The sequence below is a fragment of the Natator depressus genome, chromosome 9 (genome assembly GCF_965152275.1).
Source record: "Natator depressus isolate rNatDep1 chromosome 9, rNatDep2.hap1, whole genome shotgun sequence".
NCBI classification, from domain to species: domain Eukaryota; kingdom Metazoa; phylum Chordata; order Testudines; family Cheloniidae; genus Natator; species Natator depressus.
This window is the reverse complement of record NC_134242.1, coordinates 54177409-54204172: the sequence shown is the minus strand read 5'-3', so window position 1 is coordinate 54204172 and position 26764 is coordinate 54177409. Positions and strand designations below refer to the sequence as shown.

Genomic DNA, 26764 nt, shown 5'->3' with positions numbered 1-26764 from the left:
CAACGGAACAGGTTGGCCCTCAGGCTGGTTTTGTGACTGAGTCAGTCTTTCTTTACTTTGACATTAAAGTCAGTTAAAGTAAAGCCAAAGTCATCCTTTTAAAAACATCATGAATATGTATGCAAATAAAAATGAAAGGTTCTCTATGGGTGTGTTTAATGCTTGTGGAAAGAACCAGAGCTGCGAAATATATACCCACAATTTCCAGAAAAAACACCAGCCCATTGATCTAGCAGACATTCAAATAACTACTACCCTGGCCAGCCACCACCTTGTAACAGGTAGCTGTTTATTGGACAAAACAGGATACCCTCCCATAAGAGGAGATAAGGGTCATTAATTTTCAAAATGAGTCTTGTTGACTGCTCTCTAGCATGGACCCTGCCAAATCACAGAAGGGTGCCATGCAGATGCCATGACTGCTGAGGCTTAAAATTGGCAGGTTAAATAGAGCAATACTTACTCCCTGGTGTGCCAGAGTACTCATCACATGGGCTCTGCAGTGCCACTAGAAAGACCTTTATTATGTTTCACCAAAAGCACTGTGACATGCAGTGCTCTGCTTTAGCTCAGGGGTTTTCATCCTATTCAAAAACTAACCTGTTTAAAAACAAGTACAATCATAAAATCCATAATGTTTTCTTATTGTGGGTAGTAGACTGTACGCTCTTTAGGGCAGGTCTTTTCGTTCTGTGTTTGTACAGTGCCTACTGTAATGGGGTTCTGGCCCACAACCAGGGGTCCTAGATGCTACCACAATACAAATAATGGATAATGATAGCTGAATGTTGGAAGAAGGAAACTAAGTGAATAATTTGTTACTCCTATTAACTATAAGTTTTTTTTCTTAAACTTAGTTTGATTCAAAAGGAGAATTGGGTCCCTGACGGAGACAAAAAGCCATTGCACATCATGGAAGCCAGGGGAGTTCACTGCTTCTCAAAAAAAATAAGGAAACAAACACAGAGTAAAGGGAAATGGGCATAGAGAGGAGGTAGTATGCACTGTGGGATGCCTCTTTTGGAGCAGAAGGTACTGTATGTGGGAGGGGTGAAGGTTGGTTGCCTCACATAAAGCGTACACGTGGCAGTGGGTGTGGGTAGGTCTATGACAAAAGGCATTTATTTTCTGTCCGGTCATTTGTCACATCTACAGGTGTTGGGGGAAGCATTAGCAGCCTCTCATGAACAATCTTGGTTTTGGAAGTGGGAGTGGGCTACTGGAAGTCTCCAACCCTGCTTCCCATTATCTTGTGTCTAGGGGTATGTCTACACTAAAGTAGCTACAGCAGTGCAGATATGGCACTGCAGCTGTGATACAGCAGCTGCTGTAGAGGTGTTTCCTGTGTTGAAGAAAGTGGATTTCTGTTGCGCAAAAGTCAACATGGTTTCTGTAAAGGGAGCTCATGTCTTACTAATCTATTACAGTTCTTTGAGGGGGTCAACAAGCATGTGGACAAGGGGGATCCTGATTGTGTACTTAGATTTCCAGAAAGCCTTTGACAAGGTCCCTCACCAAAGGCTCTTATGTAAATTAAGTTGTCATGGGATAAGAGGGAAGATCCTTTCCTGGACTGAGGACTGATTAAAATACAGGGAACAAAGGGTAGGAATAAATGGTAAATTTTCAGAATGGAGAGGGGTGGTGGAGTAGAGATGTTCCCCAAGGGTCAGTCCTAGGACCAATCCTATTCAACTTATTCATAAATGATCTGGAGAAAGGGGTAAACAATGAGGTGGCAAAGTTTGCAGATGATACTAAACTGCTCAAGATAGTGAAGACCAAAGCAGACTGTGAAGAACTTCAAAAAGATCTCACAAAACTAAGTGATTGGGCAACAAAATGGCAAATGAAAATTAATGTGGATAAATGTAAAGTAATGCACATTGGAAAAAATAACCCCAATTATACATACAATATGATGGGGGGCTAATTCAGCTACAACTAATCAGGAGAAAGATCTTGGAGTCATTGTGGATAGTTCTCTGAAGAAGTCCACACAGTGTGCAGCAGCAGTCAAAAAAGCAAACGGGATGTTAGGAATCATTAAAAAAGGATAGAGAATAAGATGGAGAATATCTTATTGCCCTTATATAAATCCATGGTACTCCCACATCTTGAATACTGCGTACAGATGTGGTCCCCTCATCTCAAAAAAGATATACTGGCATTAGAAAAGGGTAACTAAAATGATTAGGGGTTTGGAATGGGTCCCATATGAGGAGAGATTAAAGAGGCTAGGACTTTTCAGCTTGGAAAAGAGGAGACTAAGGGGGGATATGATAGAGATATATAAAATCATGAGTGATGTGGAGAAAGTGAACAAGGAAGTGTTATTTACTTGTTCCCATAATATAAGAACTAGGGGCCACCAAATGAAATTAATGGGTAAGAGGTTTAAAACAAAAGGAAATTCTTCTTCACTCAGTGCACAGTCAACCTGTGGAACTCCTTGTCTGAGGAAGTTGTGAAGGCTAGGACTATAACAGGGTTTAAAAGAGAACTGGATAAATTCATGGAGGTTAAGTCCATTAATGGCTATTAGCCAGGATGGGTAAGGAAAGGTGACCCTAGCTTCTGTTTGTCAGAGGGTGGAGATGGGTGGCAGGAGCGAGATCCTTGATCATTTCCTGTTAGGTTCACTCCCTCTGGGGCACCTGGCATTGGCCACTGTCGGTAGACAGGATACTGGGCTGAATGGACCTTTGGTCTGACCCAGTATGGCCATTCTTATGTTCTGTTTGTGTAGGTAATCCACCTCTCCGAGAGGCAGTAGCTAGATCAATGGCAGAATTCTTCCGTCTACCGAGCTGCATCTACAGTGGAGGCTAAGTTGAACTAACTCTGTTGCACAGGACATGACATGTTCACAGCCCTGTGCACCATAGCTAGAACCATCTAATTTTTAAGTGTAGACCAGCCCTACAGGATGGGAGAGTGGCCCAGAAGCAGTGATCCTCCCACAGATCTGTGCTACATGAGCTCCATTTCACATGCATCACCTTGTTTTATTACTCTTGTACCAAAGCAAGGAAGAGACTGTTGAGCTGCTTTACAAACACAATCACCCCCCAAAGAATAACACATCTTCAGCATTCTAGGCTCAGCAAATTGGGTTCAGTACATCAGTTTCTCTAGGGCATGCATGCAGGGGAAGTTCTAATGAGCAAGTTACTCATTGTGAGCCCCAGCTGTTTACACACAGTATAAAATAATGATGGATATTTAAAATCTTTGGCTTAGTAGTGCTGTTCTCCACGTACAGGAGTGTCAAGATTTTGTACGTAGGTTTTAACAAACAGCTTTTAAAAAAAGTAAAAATATTTAGAAATCAATCTTTTCCACAGACACTCTGAGGAGAATATAAATGTTTTCTTTTTCAGCTTTGGCCCTACCTCTTCTGACAGTTCAGGAATCACTTTGAAATCTTAACTGTTGAAAATGTGTGTTTTAGCTTTTAAAAAAACCTGTAAATATCATTCTCCTCCCCATTTGGTGTGACTCTCAGATATAAAATGTTCATTGGTGGCCCAGATAGATTATTGACTTGCTGATGATGCCCTATGGAAAGTTTGACTGTAATTCTCATCTGACATAATTCTGTTCATGTAAATGAGAAATACAAAAGGTAAAGAACCAGAATCTTTGCCATTTCTGGCTTCCCCAGCCACCTTTTTCGCACCTGAAGTCATAATGCAATCATTTGTAATCTCACAATTAGCGACTGTCAAAAGGGTTTTGATGTCAAAGTATATAGATTTCAGATGAGAAATAAGTGGCAGTAGTAGGTGAACTAAGAAGGCTCTACTAATCAAAAGCAGCAGAAGAAATAATGATGTATCAGCAACACTGTTATTAAACAGAACATTTGTCAGGACTGAGACCTGTACAACCTTTAAAATTGTGGAGTCATTGAAGTGCTGATGAGTCAGCTGTATGTCTCCTTTTCAACACAGTTACTACAGTGGTCATCGCTCCCCGAGTGACTGACCAAGTTGGTGGGGATTGAAATATTGAAGGTGATTCACTCTACATAAGTGATTCTTCCAAGCTAGAATAAGCATTTGGAGGAATAAGCAGGAGTAAGATCTATGCTGTCAATTGAGGATGAATGTCCTCACTGAAATGGCTCACAGATTTGGGACTATTGCTACCCCATGGTTCTCTGCAAAGGTGACAGTGATAGAGCAGACAGTCCCCACAATGGCAATGAGAGGGTTAATGAGATCCTGTGGACCCAACTGCTCCCACCCTACTACACCTGCAACAGGTATCAGGCATGGAGAAGGAAGTTAAAAGGAGAAGACCTAGGCCCATTCAGGGCAGAGTAGGAAGGAGTGTAGTGCTCTCCTTCTCCTGATATGAGAGACACCTGGTTGCAGCCCAGAGACTGGGCTAGCTTGTCAGTTGGACATGCCTCCCGGTAGAAGGGATGACCAGACCCTGAGGGACCAGCTAAAGTACTGACTGTTTGCAAACAAGCCCTGAATAGAAGGGTGGGGGTCTTGCCAAAGCACAGCTACATCGAACCTTCGAAGAGACAGCAACCTACCAGAGGAGGCCCAGGGCTGGGAGAGTTGTGCCCTGATAGGCCACAAGAGAGTGCTACAGAGACAAACCTGGTCGCAAGGATTGCAGTGCCTTTTATCCTTTGTATCTAGCTAGGAAACTGCAACTGCTCCTCTCTAATACAGACCTAGTAACAGTCATCTATGCCTTAGTCAGCTTTCCGCAAAACTACATAATGAGCTCTACTTAGGACCACTCCTATAACAGAAGCTTCAGCTGGTACAGAATTTAGCCGCCAGCCTGTCAAGTGGAATAAACAGCCAAAAGAACACAATGCTCACCCTTGTCTTTGCACTGGGCTTCTGTTTGTTTCCAGGTGAAAGGTAAGGTGTTGGTGATCATTTTAAAACTCTGAATGGTCTGGGAGCCAACTACCTGAGGAACCACCTCTTGCCTTAGACCTCAACACTTCAATAAGAGCTTTTCAGCTGATTTTAACTTTCAGAGCTTGGGACTGAACTCTTGTGAACTCTCTTAGTAGAGGGCCCTCACTTCTGGAATTCCTATCCCTTGGCAGAGTTGTACAAACTTACTTTATTCAGCTGTATGCTAATTTTTCCCCCTCTCCTGACAATATGGCTGCCAATATTTCAGCCAGCAGCAGCGATTGAGTAGTTCTACCCATTTTATTTTAAAATTTTGTAAGAGCTCAATAAATCACTAAGAATAAAGAAATCAGATAACTAGAAAGATGCCCGCAGCTCTTGAAGAATATCTGCACCGGTGAGATAATTCATAAGAATGGCTATACTGGGTCAGACCAATGGTCTCCCTAGCCCAGTATGTCATCCAACAGTGGCTAATGCCAGATGTTACAGAGGGAGTGAACAGAACACGGCAATTATTGAGCGATCCATCCCTTGTCATCCAGCCCCACCTTGTAGCAGTTAGAGGTCTAGGGACATTCAGAGCATAGGGTTGTGTCCCTGGCCATCTTGGTTACTAACCATTGATGGAACTATCCACCATGAGCTTATGTAATTCTTTTTTGAACCCATCTATACTTCTGGCCTTCACAACATCCTCTGGCAACAAGTTCCACAGGATGACTGTGCACTGTGTGAAGAAGTACTTCCTTATGTGGTGGGTTTCTTTGATATTTCCCCCCTGCAATGATGTTAAATTTAATTACATTATGGTTGCTATTACTCAGCGGTTCTGCTATATTATCTCTTAAACCAGATCCTTAGGACTAAATCAAGAATTGCCTCTCCCCTTATGGATTCCAGGACTACCTGATCCATGAAGCAGTCATTAATAGTTTCTAGAAATTGTTGTTGGGTTTTCTTTTTTTGTACCCTCTCTAGTCAGCCTGAGCTTTTCCCAGTCACGGTCACCATCTTGGACAGGTGGTCAGTAGTATATTTCTACTGCTATACTCTTATAGCATGGAATTTCTAACCATGGAGTTTCTATGGTACTGTTTGATTCATTTAAGATTTTTACTATGCTTGTCTCTGCTCTCTTTCATACTCCCCTGACAGCATGACTTACAAAATATATAGAAATGACAGAGTATCCTGGTATTACCGTGTCCCATTGCTTATCATTGTTCCAAGTTTCTGTGAAGCCTACTATTCTCAATATTCTCATTTAATACTGTGACAAAGTTCCTCCTCTACGTTGGTGGCTCTGGCGCTTATTGGCAGATTTGCTCACCTTCACGGCAGCCCTCAGCTTGGCCGTTTTTCTGAACCCACAGTCCAGGTCGACTCCTCCTGTGTCTGACCAGGAGTTGGGAGGTTTGGGGGGAACCCGGGCCCGCCCTCTACTCTGGGTTCCAGCCCAGGGCCCTGTGGAATGCAGCTGTCTAGAGAGCCTCCTGAAACAGCTGTGCGACAGCTACAACTCCCTGGGCTACTTCCCCATGGCCTCCTCCCAACACCTTCTTTATTCTCACCATAGGACCTTCCTCCTGGTGTCTGATAATGCTTGTCCTCCAACAGTCCGCGTTCTCACTCTGAGCTCCTAGTGCCTCTTGCTCCCAGCCCCTCACATGCGCACCACAAACTGAAGTGAGCTCCTTTTTAAACCCGGGTGCCCTGATTAGCCTGCCTTAATTGATTCTAACAGCTTCTTGATTGGCTGCAGATGTTCTAATCAGCTTGTCTGTCTTGTCTCCAGAAGGTTCCTGATTGTTCTGGAATCTTCCCTGTTACCTTACCCAGGGAAAAGGGACCTACTTAACCTGGGGCTAATATATCTGCCTTCTATTACTCTCCTGTAGCCATCTGGCCCGACCCTGTCACAATACCAAGCACTCAAATTCACCCATCTTAGTATTTAGACTTTGCTCATTTGTATACAAGCACTTATAAAATCTGTCAATATTTAGTTTGTCTGCCTTCATGTGATGTCATTGAATGGGACTCTTTCATTTGACTCTCTCTCGTTTGCTCCTACCTGTACTTTATCAACTTCTATCCTCTCCTCTTTACTAGGCTATTCAGTATCCCCTTTAATAAATCATCCCCTAAGGGATGTGTCTGTCTGAACTGTGTGCTCCTCCAAACCTGTCAGCTTTCTCCCAGCCCTTAGTTTTAAAAACTCCTCTAACCCTTTTAATTTGACGTGATAGCCAAGGCCAGTCTTTCAGACATTGGTCTCCATTTTTGCAGGCCCAAACAATTATGGGTACAATTTTGTGTATGCAAATCAGACCACACACACTTAGGACCCAGACTGTGTCTGTGCAAATTTTGGCCCACAGTTATTTGCCAGTGCAATCTTTATGCTGGCACTAAAGTGAGATCAGTTAAAGCCAGGCTGCAGGTTTGAGCCTTAAAGTCCAGAATAAAATAGTACTGTGTTTTCTGTAGTCAGAGGAGGTCAGCGAGTATTATCAGTACTTAACACCATTTTTCTCTATCTACATTAGAGTGACCAGACAGCAAGAGTGAAAAATTGGGACGGGGGTGGTGGGCAATAGGCGCCTATATAAAATAAAGTCCCAAATATTGGGACTGTCTCTATAAAATCGGGACATCTGGTCACCCTAAGCTACATCCAATCTCAAACATTTTAGATACTGAAGTAATTAAACTTTAATATTCAATATCTCTCGGTAAAATACATGCAAGACTGGATTGGTACCTTTTTACTTTTTGGGGGGACAGTTTTTAGGTTTGCTTCTTGCTGTTACTCTGCAACTGCGACTTCACAAACAGCAGTTAGGACTCATGCTGTGCCCTCAATATGCCAGCACTAACTCCAGCAGTGTAGGCTTCCTCACAGCAGTGTCCTATTAACTCCAGCTCTAGGGCTCTGGCAGAGAGTTTCCTCACAGCGAAGCCCAAGTCACAGTACCATATCTCCTGCTTCCTCACACAGCAAGGCCAGCTAACATTCTGGCAGTTCCAAACCTCCTTGCCGTAGTGTCTGGCCTATGACATACAAGATCTCAGTGGTTTGGGCTTTGTTCCCTAGTCAGTTTCTGCTCTGCTCTCATGCTTTGGGTATATCTTCTCTGCACTGTTATACCAATGATCCAAACTCAGGTTAGCCAAGCCTGGTTGTGAGCAGCCACACTGCAAAGCCAGACCCCCGTTACTGGGTCCTCACTGGTGCTGTGGCTAGGACTTCTGGGGGCATATCTCTTGGTTCTTTGTGCTGCAGTGAGCTGAGCTGCTCTATGATTCTTTCCCAGTGAATTGTGGGAGAACTTGCCTTTCTCACAGTTTCCCCCGGACACTCAGAAGGAAAGCACTGGAGAACTAAGAGGGCTCAAGTAATTTAGCTTGTGTCTGCACTGCAAAGTGGTGGATTACTAGGCCAAGTTGAACCTGCACTCTAACCCATACCCCTCCCCACCCCACCAGGCCAGCTAGCCTGGAGTGAAAGCACCACTAAAGTTGAATGAGAGGGTTGTATGTGTAGATGGGAAGGGGGTTAGGGCCAACACTGAAGTAAGAGTCTGGGGAACTCAGCAGTGAAGACAGACCCTAACAGAGCTTGGGCACTATACTGAAGAAGTATTTTTAAAATTGGGAAAAAAACTTCCCCTTTGTCTGTTGTTCTCGGGGAAAAGCAAAGACAGGGCTGAAACTATACTGAAAGAAGCTTGGGGCCAGGTATGAAAAATCATCTAAATCATACCTAAAAACTACTCATTTGAAACCCCCAGATATGTAAGTAGATCAGAAAATGTCTAGGAAGATGCAATTAGGTTTATATATTTTTATTTCTTTATGGCTTGTGGACTTCTCTGTGCTAACCCCAAATGCTTTTGTTTTGCTTGTAACCTTTAAGATGGACCTCAGAAAGGTTATTCTTGATGCTTAATTTTTGTAAGTGGGTTTTTTAAATCTAGCAATAGGCTGAGTTTTCACATGTATTTCTTTCTTTTTGTTTTTAATAAAATTTACCTTTTTTAAGAACAGGATTGAATTTTGTGTCCTAAAAGGTTGGTGCACATGCTGTTTAATTAGCTGGTGGCAACAGCTAATTTCCTTTGTTTTCTTTCTCAGGGTGAAAGGGCTTAAGGGTACCCCACAGGAAGAAATTCCCAAGTGTGCCTTCCTGGGTTCTCAAAGGGGTTTTTGCACTTGGGTAGTGGCAGCATCTACCCATCCAAGGTCAGAAAAAGGCTGTAACCTTGGGAGTTTAATACAAGCCTGGAGTGACCAGTATTAATTTTTAAAATCCTTGCGGGTCCCCACCTTCTACACTCAAAGTGCCAGAGTGGGGAATCGGCCTTAACAACGTGTCTTAAGTATGATCCTTAAAATATAAGTAGATTGCACAGATCCTACAAAATGGATCGACGCTTTAACTTTCTGGTGATTATAACTGCATAGTAACTGTTCCTCAACAGTGTTTCAAGCATAGGCAGGACCTTACATTCATTTTGGAGCCAGAGTTTCCCTAAAAAAACATTTCCCCAAGTAACATAATGCCTTCATCTAGAAAAACCATTTGTATTAAACATATTTTATTGTCTCTGGCCCCGATTTGGTGGGAGCACCAAAGATGGCCCTGAAGAGCCAAGGAACATTTAGGACAGTGGTTCCCAAACTATAAGATGCAGGGAGCTAACCAGTCATATGATGCTGGTTTTTCTTCTTCCTCTTTCCCAGATGTTTCTACAGGCATTCAGTCTCCTCATTGCACTAGTAATGTATTATGTGCAGGAGGGAAAGGAAGCAGGCAATATCTTCACCCCCTCTCGTTCAGTCACACAATCTCTCAACTAAAATGTGGTCCACACGGTGAAAAGTTTGAGGAAACCCATGTGACACTGCATCCCATACTCTTCATAGAGATATTATTATGATATGATTATGGCATAACTATGATGTATTTTATATAAGATAGGTCATGTGAGATATCATTGAAAAAGGTTATGATTTACTGAATATAATGATCCCATTTGTATGCATGTATCATTTTGGTATCTGAAGTTAGGAATATTGTCTATGTATCTATTAAAAATGCGTTTACACCTGGGAAACACCCACTAGGCAAAAGACTATCAGTCTAGATGGCTGGCTGGAAATGCAAGTCAATGGACCATTAGGGAGAACAATAGGTCCTAGAAGAAGCTAATCTCCCACCCTGGAGCCTTTCTGGGGAGCCTTCCTGAGGACACTACAACATGGCTGTTATGACACTATGGGGGCATGTGACCAGATCACCTGGTCCTGGACTCCATCTTGGAATACCAGTGTTTTTCCACTGAAAAGTGTGGGAACCAAGCTTGGTTCCAAAGGGTTCCCAGAGTATGCAAAAGCTTTTTAAGGAAGGGGAGTAACATCACTGTGGTTCTTCACTGACTCCCCACCCAAAGGAGACTCTTGGAAACACCTGAGGAACAAGGACTGAACTGGGGGAGGGAGGGAGTGCTGGACTCAGGCTAGGAGGGTTTCTAGCTTGTGAAAGGAATACCTGGGGTTTTTAAGCTGCAAGCAAGTGCAGCTTGCCCCTTAAGAACATGCAGCTGGCTTAAATCATCCTTTAGGGTGAGAATTTGCTACTCATATCCAATCTTTTTAGTATATTAAGCTTATATTGCATTTTTGTTTATTTGCTAGGTAACCTGCTTTGATCTGTTTATTATCCCTTATAATCACTTAATCTATCTTTTGTAGTTAATACATTTATTTTTGCTTTGTCTAAAACCATTGTGTACGGGAGTCATACCTTGAGGCAGAAAGCTGTGTATATTCCTCTCCACATTGAGGGAGGGGGCAAATTTCATGAGCTTGTGCAGCGCAAGATGGTATAATTTTGGGTTTACCCTCCAGAGGGCGGTGTGCACTTGAGTAGCTGGGCAGTTCCTTAGCTGAAGCCTTCCCATGCAGAGCTGATCTCAGCATCTGTATGTAGCTGCAGTTGGGTGTGTTCCTACCTGCATGTGTGCTGATGTGGGCTTAAGGGCCTGTCATAGCAGTACAATGTAAAGGTAGCCCAGGCTGGTGGGTCAGGCTCAGTGGTACCCCAGTTCCAGGTGGCACAACCCTGATCTAGGTTCATTAGATGCAAGGGTCCTTCGGAAAATGTTGGATTTTGTTTTTAAATGTAGCTAGTGTTCTATTTATGTTGTTTGTGTGTATGTCTCTGATCCAAAGCCCACTGAAGTCGAGAGAGAATCCTATTGACGCACAATGGGCGTGATCCGAAGCCCATTGGAAAATTTCATAAATACAGAACCAGGGCTCATTCAGGGACTTCCACAACTTCCAGTTGTCCCACATGAAAGTTGTTTGTCCACGTACATAATCTGGCCCATCCCAGTACCAAAATTTATTAATTCAAAGTAAACTAAAGTTTCACAGCCTTATTTGAGGAGCAGTGAAGGGAAGAGCCTACAGAGGATTGGAACCCTAAAGCTCAAATGAAAGAGAGCAGAACCTAAAATGAAAAGTTGTGGATCACAAACAAGGCACTTAGGGTGTTTAGTAGAGCTGCACTGGCACTCTGTAGAGAAGTCTAAGGAAATCTGGTGCCAATATATCTCATTTGTGTACCCTCACATCACAATGGTTGTAGGATACCAGCAATAAAAAAAACTAATTCTAGGTCCACTCAGCTCTTACAATTCCAAGGCAGATACTATTGACTACCATGCATTTTATGACGCTGGGGTCTCTTAGATAAGAGTTTAAAAATAGACCCTGTCTGCTCTGCATGGAGATCAAAGATTCCAGGGCCGTTTTTCTCACAGTAGGGATATGCCCCAGTGGCAGAAGTTCCTCTGCCTTACTGGGGTGCTGTGTATACCACCCAAATGCCAGCCACTGCTACAGAAGAGTCTATGCTTCACTGGCACTGCATGTAATAAATCATTAACTTAGCATTGCTTTCAGAGTGATCGTTATAGTGGGTATGGCAACACCCATTTTTTCATGTTCTCTGTGTGTGTGTATATATATATATATATATATCTTCCCACTGTATTTTCCACTGCATGCATCTGATGAAGTGGGTTTTAGCCCACGAAAGCTTATGCTCAAATAAATTTGTTAGTCTCTAAGGTGCCACAAGTACTCCTCGTTCTCTTAGCATTTCTATAACATCTTCCCTCCAAGTATCTCAACACACGTCACAACTATCAACTGGATTAAATCTTATAGCACCCTTCAGGTTAGTTTGGGCTCTTTGTAATAGGTTCTCTCTTATTCCCAAACATACAGGGCCTGATTCTCATTTACCCCAAGGCCCCTTTACACTTCCAGAGCAATAGAAAGGTGTAAAGGGGCCTTCGTGTAAATGAGAATCAGGACCATGAAAGTATCCTGAAGAGATGTTTAGGGATAATGTCCCCCTTAAGGATTCCTAAAAGGGATGGGAAAAAATAAATACCCTCTGAAGACTACAGAGGAAATGAGAGAGGAAAGAGACTGAAGTATTTCTGTGAACATCCTAAAGTTTGTGTGTGGAGTTTTTTTGTTTTGATTAAAAGGATGTTTTTCAATGTATCTCCTTAACTGGCAGTCTCTGGGGTGATGCGATGTTGGGCAGGTATTCATCACAGCTAACTGAGTGGTTGTGTCATACCCCAGGACACTCACCTGCTCCACATGGGGCTTCTTAGCAAAGGAGATCCTGGCTATAGAGTGAGAAGCTATAGACAGCTCCTGTCCGTTCACTTCCCCTTCCTCCACCTCCACAAGACCTGGAGCGAGAAGGGATATTATTAACATCATTATAAGCTACAAAAGGCTAACTATAGTGCAACCACACATGTAGATCTGTATAAGTGTACACAGCTCTCCCTGTTGGCATCTACCAGTGCAAACAGCTTAGTTAACAATTTGAAAGACAAACTGGCAAACCTAGTGCTCCCTGCCTACATGATATTGTCACCTGCCAGGATATGCCACGCCATTACTAGCAGTGGAATCAATAGCATGAAAGTGCAGTTCAGTAGAGAGCTAGCAGAGTGCTCAAAGGCAGACTGCTAGGTAGTTTTAGATGCAATTTGAGAAGTTGACTGGATTTTAAAATTCTTTCACTTCTAATAATTTGGGTGAGGTTCTCACCCCAGCTCTGTCCCCTTTAAGCAGCCTGGGAAGGCCACTGTAAATTAGGACTGTCTAAATTATGCTAGGGGCACCTGAGCAGCCCAGGATTCAGAGGGTGCAAAGGTGGCTTAAAGCCACAGTGGGCTCTGAGTTCTGTGATGCACTCCTTTGAGGTGGACCCCTGGAGCGTTGTTAACACAAGAACTTTTTAAAAAGAAATGTGACCTGCCAAAGTCTCTAAGGAGTCACCTGGCAATTAGCCAAATAACATGACAGCTGTAATACGAAGAGTTGCATCCTCAAAACAGGAAATTGTGAACCATGGTGTGCGTCTTCCTACACCCAGAGTGGGATCTACAGTTTCCAGAACACTTGTGTTTCAAGTAGGGAGTAATAGATGAGAGAAGGACACCATCCAGGGAATGGAAATGTTACAGCTTACATTTAACTTGGCAGGCTGTTTGCCTTCTGCTATCTTCAAGGCTCCAGACCTGTATTTGATTTTCAGTTTTATTAGTCATCCTTTGTTTATAAAGCTGTGCTTGAAAATTGGAAGGTATTTTGGGGAGCTTTATCCCCATCCAACTTATTGTTCTATTCAAAAAGAGTACACTCCCTAACCTCGCATAGGACTCGAGTGGTATCCTGGTTTAGAGTCCTCTGACGCTCTTGGAGAAAGCTGGGGGCCTAGTTCTTCTCCCAAAGCACTACATGAATCACTGGCAACTTGTCATTCTCAACAGGTTTCACAGTGCAGGAGCTCATTCATACCAGAGGTAGAAGTACTGCTTCCTGGTGCCGGATTATCAATTAAAACAGATTATATGAAAACCTCACACAGGCCCAATAATGTTCTGAAGCATAGATGTAGGAGACTGCTGGTCCTTCTTCCCTCCCCCACAGAACCCAAATGTAAAGCAATAGTGCAAATTGGTAGGGTATCGGGCCAGTACCTGTGTTCTGGGCACTGATGAAGGCCACCTTGTTAGTGTCAGGTTTGAGGCGGATGAATCCACATTCTCTGTGCATTGGCTTCCTTGTGTCTGGATGGAAAGCATTAAACCTGTTGGGAAATCAGGATGCTAAAACTACCATATTTCTGCTATGGAAGAGTAGCAAAATGCAAGGTGTTCAGCCCAGTCTCATCACCGAGAGAATGATACTTTATTCAATGGAATGGTCACCAGCTGTACCTACATTATGAATAGAAGAATACAAAAAACATCTCCACACTATGGATGCACCAGTGCTTGACACAGCAGTAAAGCAGCATTTCAGCACTGGAAGTTCTAAACCTGTATAAGATACATCATGTTATGCCTAGCTAACATTTATAGAGATACTTTGCTTTTCATACTAATGCTTGGAATTTTCCACAGCTCATCTGTCTCAATACAAGGACTTGCTGAGAGGGATCTTTGGGAATTCCACCCTTTCATTGATTGGGGGCCACCTATATACTCCTCCTTACTCAATTAAATGTCTGATCTTATATCATCTATCTTCCAGTTTGCAAGGCTGGCTGGCTTGTCGCCTCCTCCAAATATCAGTCTGCAAGAGCCATTAAGTCATTGCTCTTCTCCACAAAGTACAAATACACCAACTTGGAGACACATGTGGTCTCCATCAGCCCCTGCAATTATGTATTCTGGTCAGTTCTACTCTGGGTCTTGTGTGCAACAATAAATTGCATTAGTGCAGCTGCACCACTGAGTCTGCCTGCACTTTTGATTATTAATTAAATACTGTCAGACTAGCAGAGCATACTTTTTCTGCTTCTTTCTTATTTCCCATGTCACTAGATGGCATTTCCAACCCCTTATTTGCATAAATGAAAGGGGGTGGTGGGGCTTCCTCTGAGCTGTTGCTAATTCTGCTCCAGGAATTCCCTACTCTGGCTGTCATCTACAGACACATCTCAGTAGTACTTCTCCCCAACTCTGACATGCACACTTACCACAAACCTATGGAATGCTTAGACCGTACTAGGTCACAGAAATCTTACCCCCCTCTCAAAACTAAACTATTGCTGCAAAGTGCTCCATTTCATTAGTTGAAGTCCAAACGTTAACAGCATAAGCACAAAACGTACCCATGAACACTCAGCAGAGTTACACACTAGAGACTGTCACAACAGCTACTAATCACAAAAAACGGTCAATGTGAAATATTCAAAGAACACATTTTACATGTGTAATAAGGTATAAGTAAGCATGCAAGATCATTTCATGACAGACATACAGCCTGGGGTGCCCAAGAAATAGATTATCAACATATCTTAACATGATCTAAGTACTCTTAATGTAATGAGAAATAAGGAATTGTGTGCAGAGCTAGGCACACAAACAAGGAAAGTTTTGTGTGTTTGCAGTCGCACTCTGATCAATAATCTCCTTTGTTTATGAACATGTTATCTCTCCTGTTTGGCCTTATCTAGACAGAAAAGTTGTACTGCTTTAACTATACCAGTATAGTTAAAGAGGTACAATTCTCCTAGTGGAATGCAGTTATACTGGTATGAATGTGCTTCTACTGGTATAGCTTATTCCTGTATGTGAAGGGCAATAAAGCAATACATGTAAGGGGCATCTTGACACAGTATAACTGCATCCACACTAGGGGTTATACCAGTATAATATCATCAGTTAAAAAAAACAATACCCCAACCAACCTATTTATATTACTATAAAAACTGTATGTAGTCTAGGTGTGTGTCGTCTTTTGCACTATGTTAAGAACTTGTAATTATTCCTTTCTCCTGCATTCAGAGCAATAACCTTTGTAATCTGAGTAGCAGGCAAAACTGAGTAGCAGGCAAAAAGCTTATTTTTACTAACATGAATACTAAAATGTTAGCTAAAAGATCTATCTTCCTCCAAATCTCTCTTTTTCTTGCACACAATTTCTTAAACCTACATGTCCAAAATGGCTAAATAATTAGCTCTTTACCCTATATGCCCTACTAAACACTTCATTTAATCACTCTATTTTTTTTCATTATCTACAATATAGACAGATTGCCAAGATTTAAATGGACAGATTTAGCAGCCTCTTCACAGTTGCTTGTGTGAGAACACATGGACTGTTTGTTTAAATTTATAGCAGAAAGGGTCTGGGTCTAGGCACAAGCTCTACAGTGAAGCAGAGAGAGTAGCTCTAGGGACAATCTTATTAAAGTGCCTAGCTCAGCATTAAGAATATTGTCTGTCTCGTGCCTTAGGCCAGTGTAAATTTGTGGTCACACTCACACACACACACACACACACCAGGTTTAAGTGTCCAGAAAGTTAAAAACCTACTGATATTCAAAATATGATGATTCTTTGAACCACTCAAATAAATCTCTCTCATGCCCAACTTCCCAAGTCCTCTGCTGCGTGGCTCTCAAAACTTTGCACTTTGTGGACCACATGGATGTGCTCTATTAACTGCTTGTGGTCCTTTGGCAACAGGTCACTAGCATGTGCACACTTAAAATTATCATCATGCTCCCCGGCCTGCCCACTTATTTCTGCATTCCCATTGAGGTGTGTAGTGATTTGTAAACATTTGAGTGAACAGAAATGCAGATGAATGTTTAATCAAGAACAGCAGTTGCCAGATTTAGGTGTGTAACCCCGGCACATGTTGCAATGGAGCTGTTACTGCTCAGCACCTCTAAAAATCAGGCCACCCAGTCAGATCCAATCACATCCTCTCTTCTGACAGGTGAATAATTTTTACTATACCACTTTTTTTTTTTATGTGCAGCCAGTAAACCTGTTGGGGTTTACGCACACTCAATCCAAAGGCACTGCCATGACAAACTAAGTTTTAGACTTACGAAAAGTTCAGCATGGGCTGCCCCACGTGAGAGATGCGCACCTCTTCCAGGTACTGAAAGGGCTTCATTGTAGGGAAGTCACCATCTCCCGGTGGGTCTGACAGCCAGGTGCCCAGCATCCAGGACAGAGGCTCAATCACAGGGTTTAGCTGGGGGGTCTCTGTTGAGAAGGAGGAAAGAATCAGGAACTTTTGACTCAGAGATCTGCTTAAGAGGTCTCTGTCAACTGTGTAGAATGTGGGAGAGTTTATGGAAAAGCATCTCACAGATGTTAGGATACATCATCACTGCTTCTTGCTAGATCAGTGGCACCTTCAAAGTATGAGTGGAGCTGGGAACAAAGGACAACAGTTGTGGAGAACAAGTCTGACTTAAAATCTGCCTCTTGGTCTTGCAGTTAATACAGCATGTGACTGCATGTAGAGCTCACCAACTTCAGGCTTCCCCAATCAATGTTGATAAAGAATAGGTGTATGTTCAAGGGAAAACTGTGAAACTTCAGGGCTGCAAGTTAGGCACTAAAAACATATTTAGATACCTTCATTACATGGCCTGATTTTCAGAAGTGCTGAGTATCTGCACCTCCTCCTGGCTTAAGCAGGAGATGTGACTATTCACCACCTCAGAAAACAATCTGCCCAACATCAGGTGCACAACTTCAGTCATCCAACTTTCAGAAGTTTGGCATAAGTCTCTAGTAAGGGTCAGGTAGTAGGATGCAGTGCCATTAGGGACCCTTCTCGTGGCTAGTCTAAATGCAGTGTCACAAGAGAGGACAGACAGTAGCAGCCATGGAATCTGATGCCACAATGTAGCAATGAACTATACATGGAAGAGGATGGGGATTTAATAGAGGAGAATGAAGGTGGTTAAAGAATCTCCTGAATATAGTATAGCTATATTCTGCAAGAGTGCTTGAAAGAGTGGTACCTTCACACCCTTGCCAAGTTAAGTTACAACATTGATACAAAACATGGGACTGCAAACTAGGCTATTTACAACACCTAAAAAAGGTTAGAATTCCATTTAAAAGAGCATAGGGATGGCAAACATGAAACACAGATGACTATTGTTTTCAACAACCCAATATATCCCTGTTCAACAATATTTCACCTAGGCATCCCATTTAAGCCACAGACCCACAGCAGGATACCGTGTAGAAGAATTCATAAGCACATAAGAACAGCCATACTGGGTCAGACCAAAGATCCATCAAGCCCAGTATCCTGTCTTCTGACAGTGGCCAATGGCAGGTGCCCCAAAGGGAATGAACGGACAGGTTATCATCAAGTGATCCATGCCCTGTCACCGAATCCCAGCTTCTGGCAAACAAAGGCCAGGGACACCATTCCTGCCCATCCTGGCTAATAGCCATGGATGGACCTATCTTCCATTAATCTATCTAGCTCCCTTTTGAACCCTGTTATAGTATTTGCCATCACAACACCCTCTGGCAAGGAGTTCCAGAGGTTGACAGTGCATTGCGTAAAAAATACTTTCTTGTGCTTGTTTTAAACCTACTACCTTTTAATTTCATTTGGTGGCCCCTTGTTCTTATATTATGAGAAGGAGTAAATAACACTTCCTTATTTACTTTCTCTATACCACTCATGATTTTATAGACCTCTATCACATCCTGCCTTAGTTGCCTCTTTTCCAAGCTGAAAAGTCCCAGTCTTATTAATCTCTCCTCATACAGAAGCGGTTCTATACCCCTAATAATTTTTGTTGCCCTTTTCTGAATATTTTCCAATTCCAATATATCTTTTTTGAGATGGGGTGACCACATCTGCATGAGGTATTCAAGATGTGGGCGTACCATGGATTTATATAGAGGCAATATGATATTTTCTGTCTTATTATCTATCCCGTTATTGATGATTCCCATTCATCAGGAAACTGATTGACAGACCCACCTCACAAACATTTTCGGTGCTCCAAGCCAAACCAAAAAATACAGTAATGCATGTCTGGATGAAGAATGACAAAGATATAATCAGGGCCAACTTGTGGATGTGCAAGAGGCCAATCAAAACTTGGGCAAAAACTCTTGGAAGGGGCTAATGAGGCCATAATTTGCCTTCCCTCTGCTGGAAACTCACAGCGAATTGTTTCCCCACTGCTAGACAGGAATAAGGGTTAGTCCAAAAGTTGCTTTGCTTATGCTTAAGGCCCAGGCTAGGTAAAAGCCAATTAAGACTCTATGGCACGCAGGCTAAAGTAGAAATGGACCAGAAAGCTGCTCTGTGATGGGAATAGCTCTATTCCATTATTACATTTATATGGAACCTTTGTCTCATGACACAAAGGCACCTTCTTTGATGAGTCACTGTGAGAGGAACAGCTTTGGTAAATAACAGTTATGCACTTTTTATTGTGTAATGTGATTTTAATAGGGTGTGCACTGTAAAAAAACCAAAAAAACAAAAAACAACCTCTCTCACCCCAAGAAATTAATTGAGATGCACTGACACCATTTCAGGTCCCTGTGAATGGCAAAGCATTTCGTACTGATGATGCGAGTAAGAAAAGGGATACATTACCCCTATTATATCAGGGAAGACCAAAACAAACATAACTGGATATGCGCACTGCACGGTCTAGAGTGGTGACATTAAGCGTTGTGAAGCCAGAGATCCAAATTCAGGAGTACTGTAGGACGTTCCTCTCCCACACTAGCTAAAAGAGTCCACACACTCAACCCAATGGGAAAAGAGTTTATACACCAACTGCCATCATTACCTGGCAACAAGCAGGAATGTGACACAGGTTTGGCTAGGCTGGAAGGTAGAGACAAAATTATGAAGAAAATCGAGGACCTAAACGGCTGATGTCATAGGTGAAAACTTGGTAGGCCAGTGTGAAACTCACTGTGCCTCAATCCCAAATTGCTTGTTAAAAGTCGTGGGAAAGGGAGGAGAGAGAGTCCATGTTTAGAGGAGCAGACTGAAAGGTAAGGGAATGATGCATCTGAGGGTGCTGAGGAAATTGGCTCATGTGATTGCGGAGCCATTGGCCATTATCTTTGAAAACTCATGGCGATTGGGGGAGGTCCTGGACGACTGGAAAATGGCAAATATGGTGTCCATCTTTTAAAAAGGGAAGAAGGACCTGTCAGCCTCACCTTAGTCCCTGGAAAAATCATGGAGCAGGTCCTCAAGGAAACCATTTTGAAGCACTTGGAGGAGAGGAAGGTGATCAAGAACAGTCAACATGGATTCACCAAGGGCAAGTCATGCCTGACCAACCTGATTGCCTTCTATGATGTGATAACTGGCTCTGTGGATATAGGGAAAGCAGTGGATGTGATATATCTTGACTTCAGTAAAGCTTTTGATACCGTCTCCCACAGTAATTTTGCCAGCAAGTTAAAAAAACTATGGATTGGATGAATGGACTATGAGGTGGATAGAAAACTGGCTGGATTTGTCGGGCTCAATGGGTAGTGATCAACGGCTCGATGTCTACCTAGCAGTCAGTATCAAGTGGAGTACCGCAGGGGTAGGTCCTGAGGCCGGTTTTGTTCAACATCATTATTAATGATCTGGATGATGGGATGGATTGCACTCTCAGCAAGTTCGCAGATGAAACTAAACTAGGGGGAGAGGTAGATACGCTGGAGGGTAGGGATTGGATCCAGAGTGACCTAGACAAATTGGAGGATTGGGCCAAAAGAAATCTGATGAGGTTCAACAAGGACAAGTGCAGAGTCCTGCACTTAGGACGGAAGAATCCCATGCACTGTTACAGGCTGGGGACCGACTGGCTAAGCAGCAGTTCTGCAGAAAAGGGCCTGGCGATTACAGTGGATGAAAAGCTGGATATGAGTCAGCAGTGTGCCCTTGTTGCAAAGAAGGCTAACAGCATATTGGACTGCATTAGAAGGAGCACTGCCAGCAGATCGAGGGAAGTGATTATTCCCCTCTATTCGGCACTGGTGAGGCCACATCTGGAGTATTGCGTCCAGTTTTGGGCCCCCCACCACAGAAAGGATGTGGACAAATTGGAGAGAGTCCAGCGGAGGGCAACGAAAATGACCAGGGGGCGGGGACACATGACTTACGAGGAGAGGCTGAGGGAACTAGGCTTGTTTAGTCTGCAGAAGAGAAGAGTGAGGGGGGATTTGATAGCCGCCTTCAACTACCTGAAGGGGGGGGTTCCAAAGAGGATGGAGTGCGGCTGTTCTCAGTGGTGGAAGATGACAAAACAAGAGGCAATGGTCTCAAGTTGCAGTGGAGGAGGTCTAGGTTGGATATTAGGAAACACTATTTCACTAGGAGGGTGGTGAAGCACTGGAATGGGTTACCTAGGGAGGTGGTGGAATCTCCATCCTTGGAGGTTTTTAAGGCCTGGCTTGACAAAACCCTGGCTGGGATGATTTAGTTGGTGTTGGTCCTGCTTTGAGCAGGAGGTTGGACTAGATGACCTGCTGAGGTCTCTTCCAACCCTAATCTTCTATGATTCTAATGAAAATTTTCCCCATCAACAGAGGATTTTCATTTCTGTCACCTGTGGGGTCTCTCTTCTTGTGGCATCTCAGGTTCTGTACCAAAAGATTGGAGGATAGCTAATGTGATGCCAATTTTTAAAAAGGGCTCCAGAGGTGATGCCGGCAATTACAGGCCAGTAAGCCTGACTTCAGTACCGGGCAAACTGGTTGAAACAACAGTAAAAAACAAAATTGTCAGACACACAGATGAACATAATTTGTTGGGGAATAGTCAAGGTGGTATTTGTAAAGGGAAATCATGCCTCACCAATATATTAGAATTCTTTGAGGGGGACAACGAGCATGTAGACAAGTGGATCCAGTGGGTATAGTGTATTTAGATTTTCAGGAAGCCTTTGACAAGGTCCCTCACCAAAGGCTATTAAGCAAAATAAGCAGTCATGGGATAAAGAGGGAAGGTTCTCTCATGGATTGGTAACTGGTTAAAAGACAGGAAACAAAGGGTAGGAATAAATGGTCAGTTTTCAGAACGGAGAGAAGTAAATAGTGCTGTCCCCCTGGTGTCTGTACTGGGACCAGTCCTATTCAACATATTCATAAATGATCTGGAAAAAGGGGTAAACAGTGATGTGGCAAAATTTGCAGATGATACAACACTACTCAAGATAGTTAAGTCCCAGGCAGACAGCGAAGAGCAACAAAAGGATCTCTCAAAACTGGGTGACTGGGCAACAAAATGGCAGATGAAATTCAACATTGATAAATGCAAAGTAATGCTCATTGGAAAACATAATCCCAACTATACATATAAAATGATGGGGTCTAAATTAGCTGTCACCACTCAAGAAAGTAATCTTGGAGTCACTGTGGATAATTATCTGAAAACATCCGCTCAATGTGCAGTGGCAGTCAAAAAAGCAAACAATGTTGGGAATCATTAAGAAAGGGATAGCTAATAAGACAGAAAATATCATATTGCCTCTATATAAATCCATGGTATGCCCACATCTTGAATACTGCATGCACATGTGGTCGCCCCAGCTCAAAAAAGATATATTGGAATTGGAAAAGGTTCAGAAAAGGACAACAAAAATGATTGGAGGCATGGAGTGTCTGCCATATGAAGAGAGATTAATAAGACTGGGGCTTTGCAGCTTGGAAAAAAGACAACTAAGGGGGGATATGATAGAGGTCTATAAAATCGTGACTGGTGTGGCAAAAGTAAATAAGGAAGTGTTATTTACTCCTCCTCATTACACAAGAACTCGGGGTCACCAAATGAAATTAATAGGCTGCAGGTTTAAAACAAACAAAAGGAAGTATTTTTTCACACAACGCAGTCAACCTGTGGAACTCCTTGTCAGAGGATATTGTGAAGGCCAAGACCATAACAGGGTTAAAAAAAAAACCAGATAAATTCATGGAGGACAGGTCCATCAATGGCTATTAGCCAGGATGGGCAAGGATGGTGTCCCTAGCCTCTGTTTGCCAGAAGCTGGGAATGGGTGACAGGGGATGGATCACTTGATTACCTGTTCTGTTCATTTCCTCTGGGTCATCTGGCATTGGCCACTGTTGGAAGACAGGATACTGGCCTAGATGGACCTTTGGTCTGATCCAGTATGGCCGTTCTTATGTTCTCTCTCCTCAAGTTTAGTGAGTGTTAAAACAGTTTTAAAACAAATATAATGCCCCTAATTACATTTCATTCTCCTGAAACACACTGAGATAGAATAACAAGATATTTGCATCAGATCCCACAGTGAGGTTGATGGGATTTTTATAGAACTATAGCAATAGTTTGCAAAGATTGTCAGATCAGTTTGCACTCTTCACAGCTGACAGTACTGTCAATAAGGGGTTCTCAAACTGGGGGCAGAAATATTAAATGTTTATATTTCACATTTTTAGGTTCTGACTTTTTACTTATATAGGGAAGAATATCTGTAGGCTCTCCACATTATTTGCCACGTTGTAAATAAACACACACATAATCAAATGTTTTTTAGCTTAGATACTATGGTGATGGGTGCTATAGAAAACCCTAAGATCAAAGCCCTTCACAGCAGGACAGCTTTCTAAGAAAGATCTTTTCTTTCCACCTTCTCTCTGCGTGTGCAAATTAGTGAGTCAAAAGAGTGCTGATATCCTGCCAAATAGATATTTGCCTCCTGTTTGCTGAAAGTGTATACTGCGCTCCGATTCCTCCTCCCTGTTGAGTGCTCTCTTTGCACTTTTCAGAGTAACAGCCGTGTTAGTCTGTATTCACAAAAAAAAAAAAAAAAAAAAAAAGGAGTACTTGTGGCACCTTAGAGACTAACCAATTTATCTGAGCATAAGCTTTCGTGAGCTACAGCTCACTTCATCGGATGCATACTGTGGAAAATACAGAAGATGTTTTTATACGCACAAACCATGAAAAAAATGGGTGTTTATCACTACAAAAGGTTTTCTCTCCCCCCACCCTACTCTCCCGCTGGTAATAGCTTATCTAAAGTGATCACTCTCCTTACAATGTGTATGATAATCAAGGTGGGCCATTTAAGCCCACCTTGATTATCATACACATTGTAAGGAGAGTGATCACTTTAGATAAGCTATTACCAGCAGGAGAGTGGGGTGGGGGGAGGTATAATTTTTTTCATGCTGCGTGTGTATAAAAGATCTTCTACAATTTCCACAGTATGCATCCGATGAAGTGAGCTGTAGCTCACGAAAGCTTATGCTCAAATAAATTGGTTAGTCTCTAAGGTGCCACAAGTACTCCTTTTCTTTCTTTGCACTTTGTAACAGGAAAAGTCCCAGGTTTAAGTGAACAGGGAAGCTTTGGGAACCATGGCCTTTGGTCTGCAGCGTAGGCTTTTGCTCCCCTCTAGTGGAGCAAGTGATATTGCAGCAATTCAAAGTCCTCTCTTCTGTGCAAAAGATAAAGCAGGCAGTGAATTTCAGTTTTTGACTGTGTGAAAAGAGATACCTGTTTTCAGACAACCTGAGCACCGGGAGTAGCCTCCACTGGGGGTGCGGCTGGTTCCAGAGTTTGTGCGGGGTCCGAAGGTGGGTGGCTGAGAGTTGGTTCAGAGTTGCCTCGGGAAGGTGGGACCCCGAACGTGGCGGTGGAGGGACACCCTGGGCCTGGTGGTATGCTCAGGGGGTCCAGAACTACCACTGGGGTTGCCAGTGGGGTACTGAGGTGTCCTGTCTGAGGCTGCCCGGGCCTGATTGGGGTACGTCAGAAGCTCCCGATGCCCTACCTGACCTAAGGGAGGGAGACTGGGAGCGGGATGGCAAAGGAGGGGCGATGCTCGAGTGCACCAAGGAAGGCTCTGCGTCCCCCGACGGGCGGGATGGGTACCACGAGGAATGGCGAGATCTGGGCGGTGACTGGTGCCGTTGTGGAGAGCGGTACTGTGAGGTTGACAGGCGCCAAGAAGGTGGACCTCCCCTCGATGGGGAGCGGCGTCGAGAGAGTGACTAGTGCCGCGCTGGAGATCTGCGCCGTGCCGGAGAGCGGTGCTGCAATTGGCAACTTGGAGAGGTGCGGTGCCGCTATGGAGAGCGATGCACGGAATGATGACCGTCTGAGCGGTGCCACGAGGTCTCAGACCATGACCTAAACCTCGAGTGGGACCATGACCTATCAGCTGACGACCATCTTGAGCGGGAACGGCTCCAAGGATCAGGGTTGCAAGACCAGTACCGCGAGTTGGACCAGAGCTGTGAGTTAGACCAGTGCGTAACATACGTGTGGTGCCAGGACTCAGAATGGTGCTGGGACTCAGAGCGGCGCGGTGATGCTGGTCTGGGGGCAGACAGCCCAAACATTGCCGGTTTGCCCCTTGACGGTACCGGGGCTCGAGTTGGTGGAGGCCCCGAGACCAGGGACACAGGCGCAGTCATCTCAATGAGCCCTCTAGCGGCCTCAAAAGTGTCCAGAGTGGAGGGCAGTGTGACCTCCTCCACCTGCAGGGGATCCGGGGCTGCCCGGGGAACCGAGGGCCCTTGCGGGCTGAGGCCTACTGGAGGGTCTGTCAGTCTTATGGGTATGGTCTGCACCGTGTCCTGCTGGGGCCGCGGCGTCCGCTTCAAACCTCTGAGGGGGTCCTCCCATGGCCTGCTTTTTACGGGCGGCCGGGAAGTGGGAGCGGTGCCTGGGGGAGCGCTTCTGGGCCCCGGGAGATTGCCGGCTCCTAGGAGGGCATGCTGAGTCCTTTTGCGGTGCTGTAGACGGTGCCGGTGGAGGAGCGCTCTGCACCGAGGGGCTCAGGCCCAAATCTTGTGGCGGATGGAGAACAGACTCCATGAGGAGTTGTTTCAGGCGAATGTCCCTCACCTTTCTGGTATGGGGTTTAAATGCCTTGCAAATTTTACACTTGTCCGCCTGGTGGGCCTCTCCCAGATACCGAAAACAGCAGTTGTGGGGATTGCCCATGGGCATAGGCTTGCCGCAGGAGCTACAAGGTTTGAAGCCCTGGGACAGCATGCCCCGGAGCCCCACAGGGCACTCGTTGAAGGGGAAAACCCCCCAACTGCTATAAATTATACTTAACACTAGAGATAATGACTAACAATTAACTAACAATGGGTAACTATATACAAAGATAAGTAAGGTAGCTAGGGAGTAGTGGAGTACTTGAGAACAAGAGACCACTGTTCCAACAACCGTCACTGGCGGTAAGAAGGAACTGAAGGGTGGGGTCGGGCTGGCAGGGTCATATATAGAGCACCATATTGGTGCCACTCCAGGGGGCTCCACAGCCAGCCTGACGGGAAGCTGCTAGGGAAAAGTTTCTGACTTCTGTGCAAGCGGCACGCGCACACCTAACTGGAATAGACATAAGCAAGCACTCGGAGAAGAACAAGTTTAATCTTTCTCTGACTCCCCGCGCCCCGCCAACATTTCTAGATCAAGAGGCAGACTGTACCTGATGGATGGAAGAAATGGCTTCAGGTGCAAGGAGCAATTTTATTGTTCCTAATGACCATTTCTTTAAATATTTACATGCCTGGGGAAATTACATAGCTTTTCTGGCAAGTGTCACCAACTTCTGCAGAATGTATTTATTTTTTCAATTGGGTTTCTAGCCCTTAAGTTTGTGAAAATAACTTTCCAGATGTAAACTAAGTATAAATTAATGCAGTCATGTCTTCCTAAGTCTGCAGACAGACAGCTTTAATTGTCTTTGCTGCACCCTGGGAAAGCACCAAGTTGAAGAGTAATAACTGCCACTATTCAGAACCCTGTGGACAGCAGTGAGACTGACAAGAATCATTCATGCATTGTGCTGCTTGGGAAAGCTAGAAGCAGATGCAAAGGCAGACAGAGGAATCACTAATGGGGCATGAAGACTCCAAAACAGAGGCTATGGCAGGGAAAGAGCAGTGGAGACCCATCCTCCTCTCAAAAGCTAGAGGCTGAGGAAAGACAGAGCAGCAGATGAACAAAACAACACCTCTCCCCTG

General features: G+C 43.9%; 1 protein-coding gene across 3 annotated transcripts in view; it reads right to left on the bottom strand.

Moving 5' to 3' along the window:
* The window catches only part of THAP4 (THAP domain containing 4), a 50366-nt gene that overhangs the window by 9361 nt on the left and 14241 nt on the right, over window positions 1–26764 (bottom strand). For all 3 annotated transcript variants that reach the window (XM_074964198.1, XM_074964197.1, XM_074964199.1), the window contains 3 exons: window positions 16855–17014; window positions 13985–14094; window positions 12579–12682 (listed from right to left, as the gene is read on the bottom strand). In XM_074964198.1, coding sequence (XP_074820299.1) covers window positions 12579–12682; window positions 13985–14094; window positions 16855–17014 — 374 coding nt within the window. The remainder of the gene's footprint in view (window positions 1–12578; window positions 12683–13984; window positions 14095–16854; window positions 17015–26764) is intronic.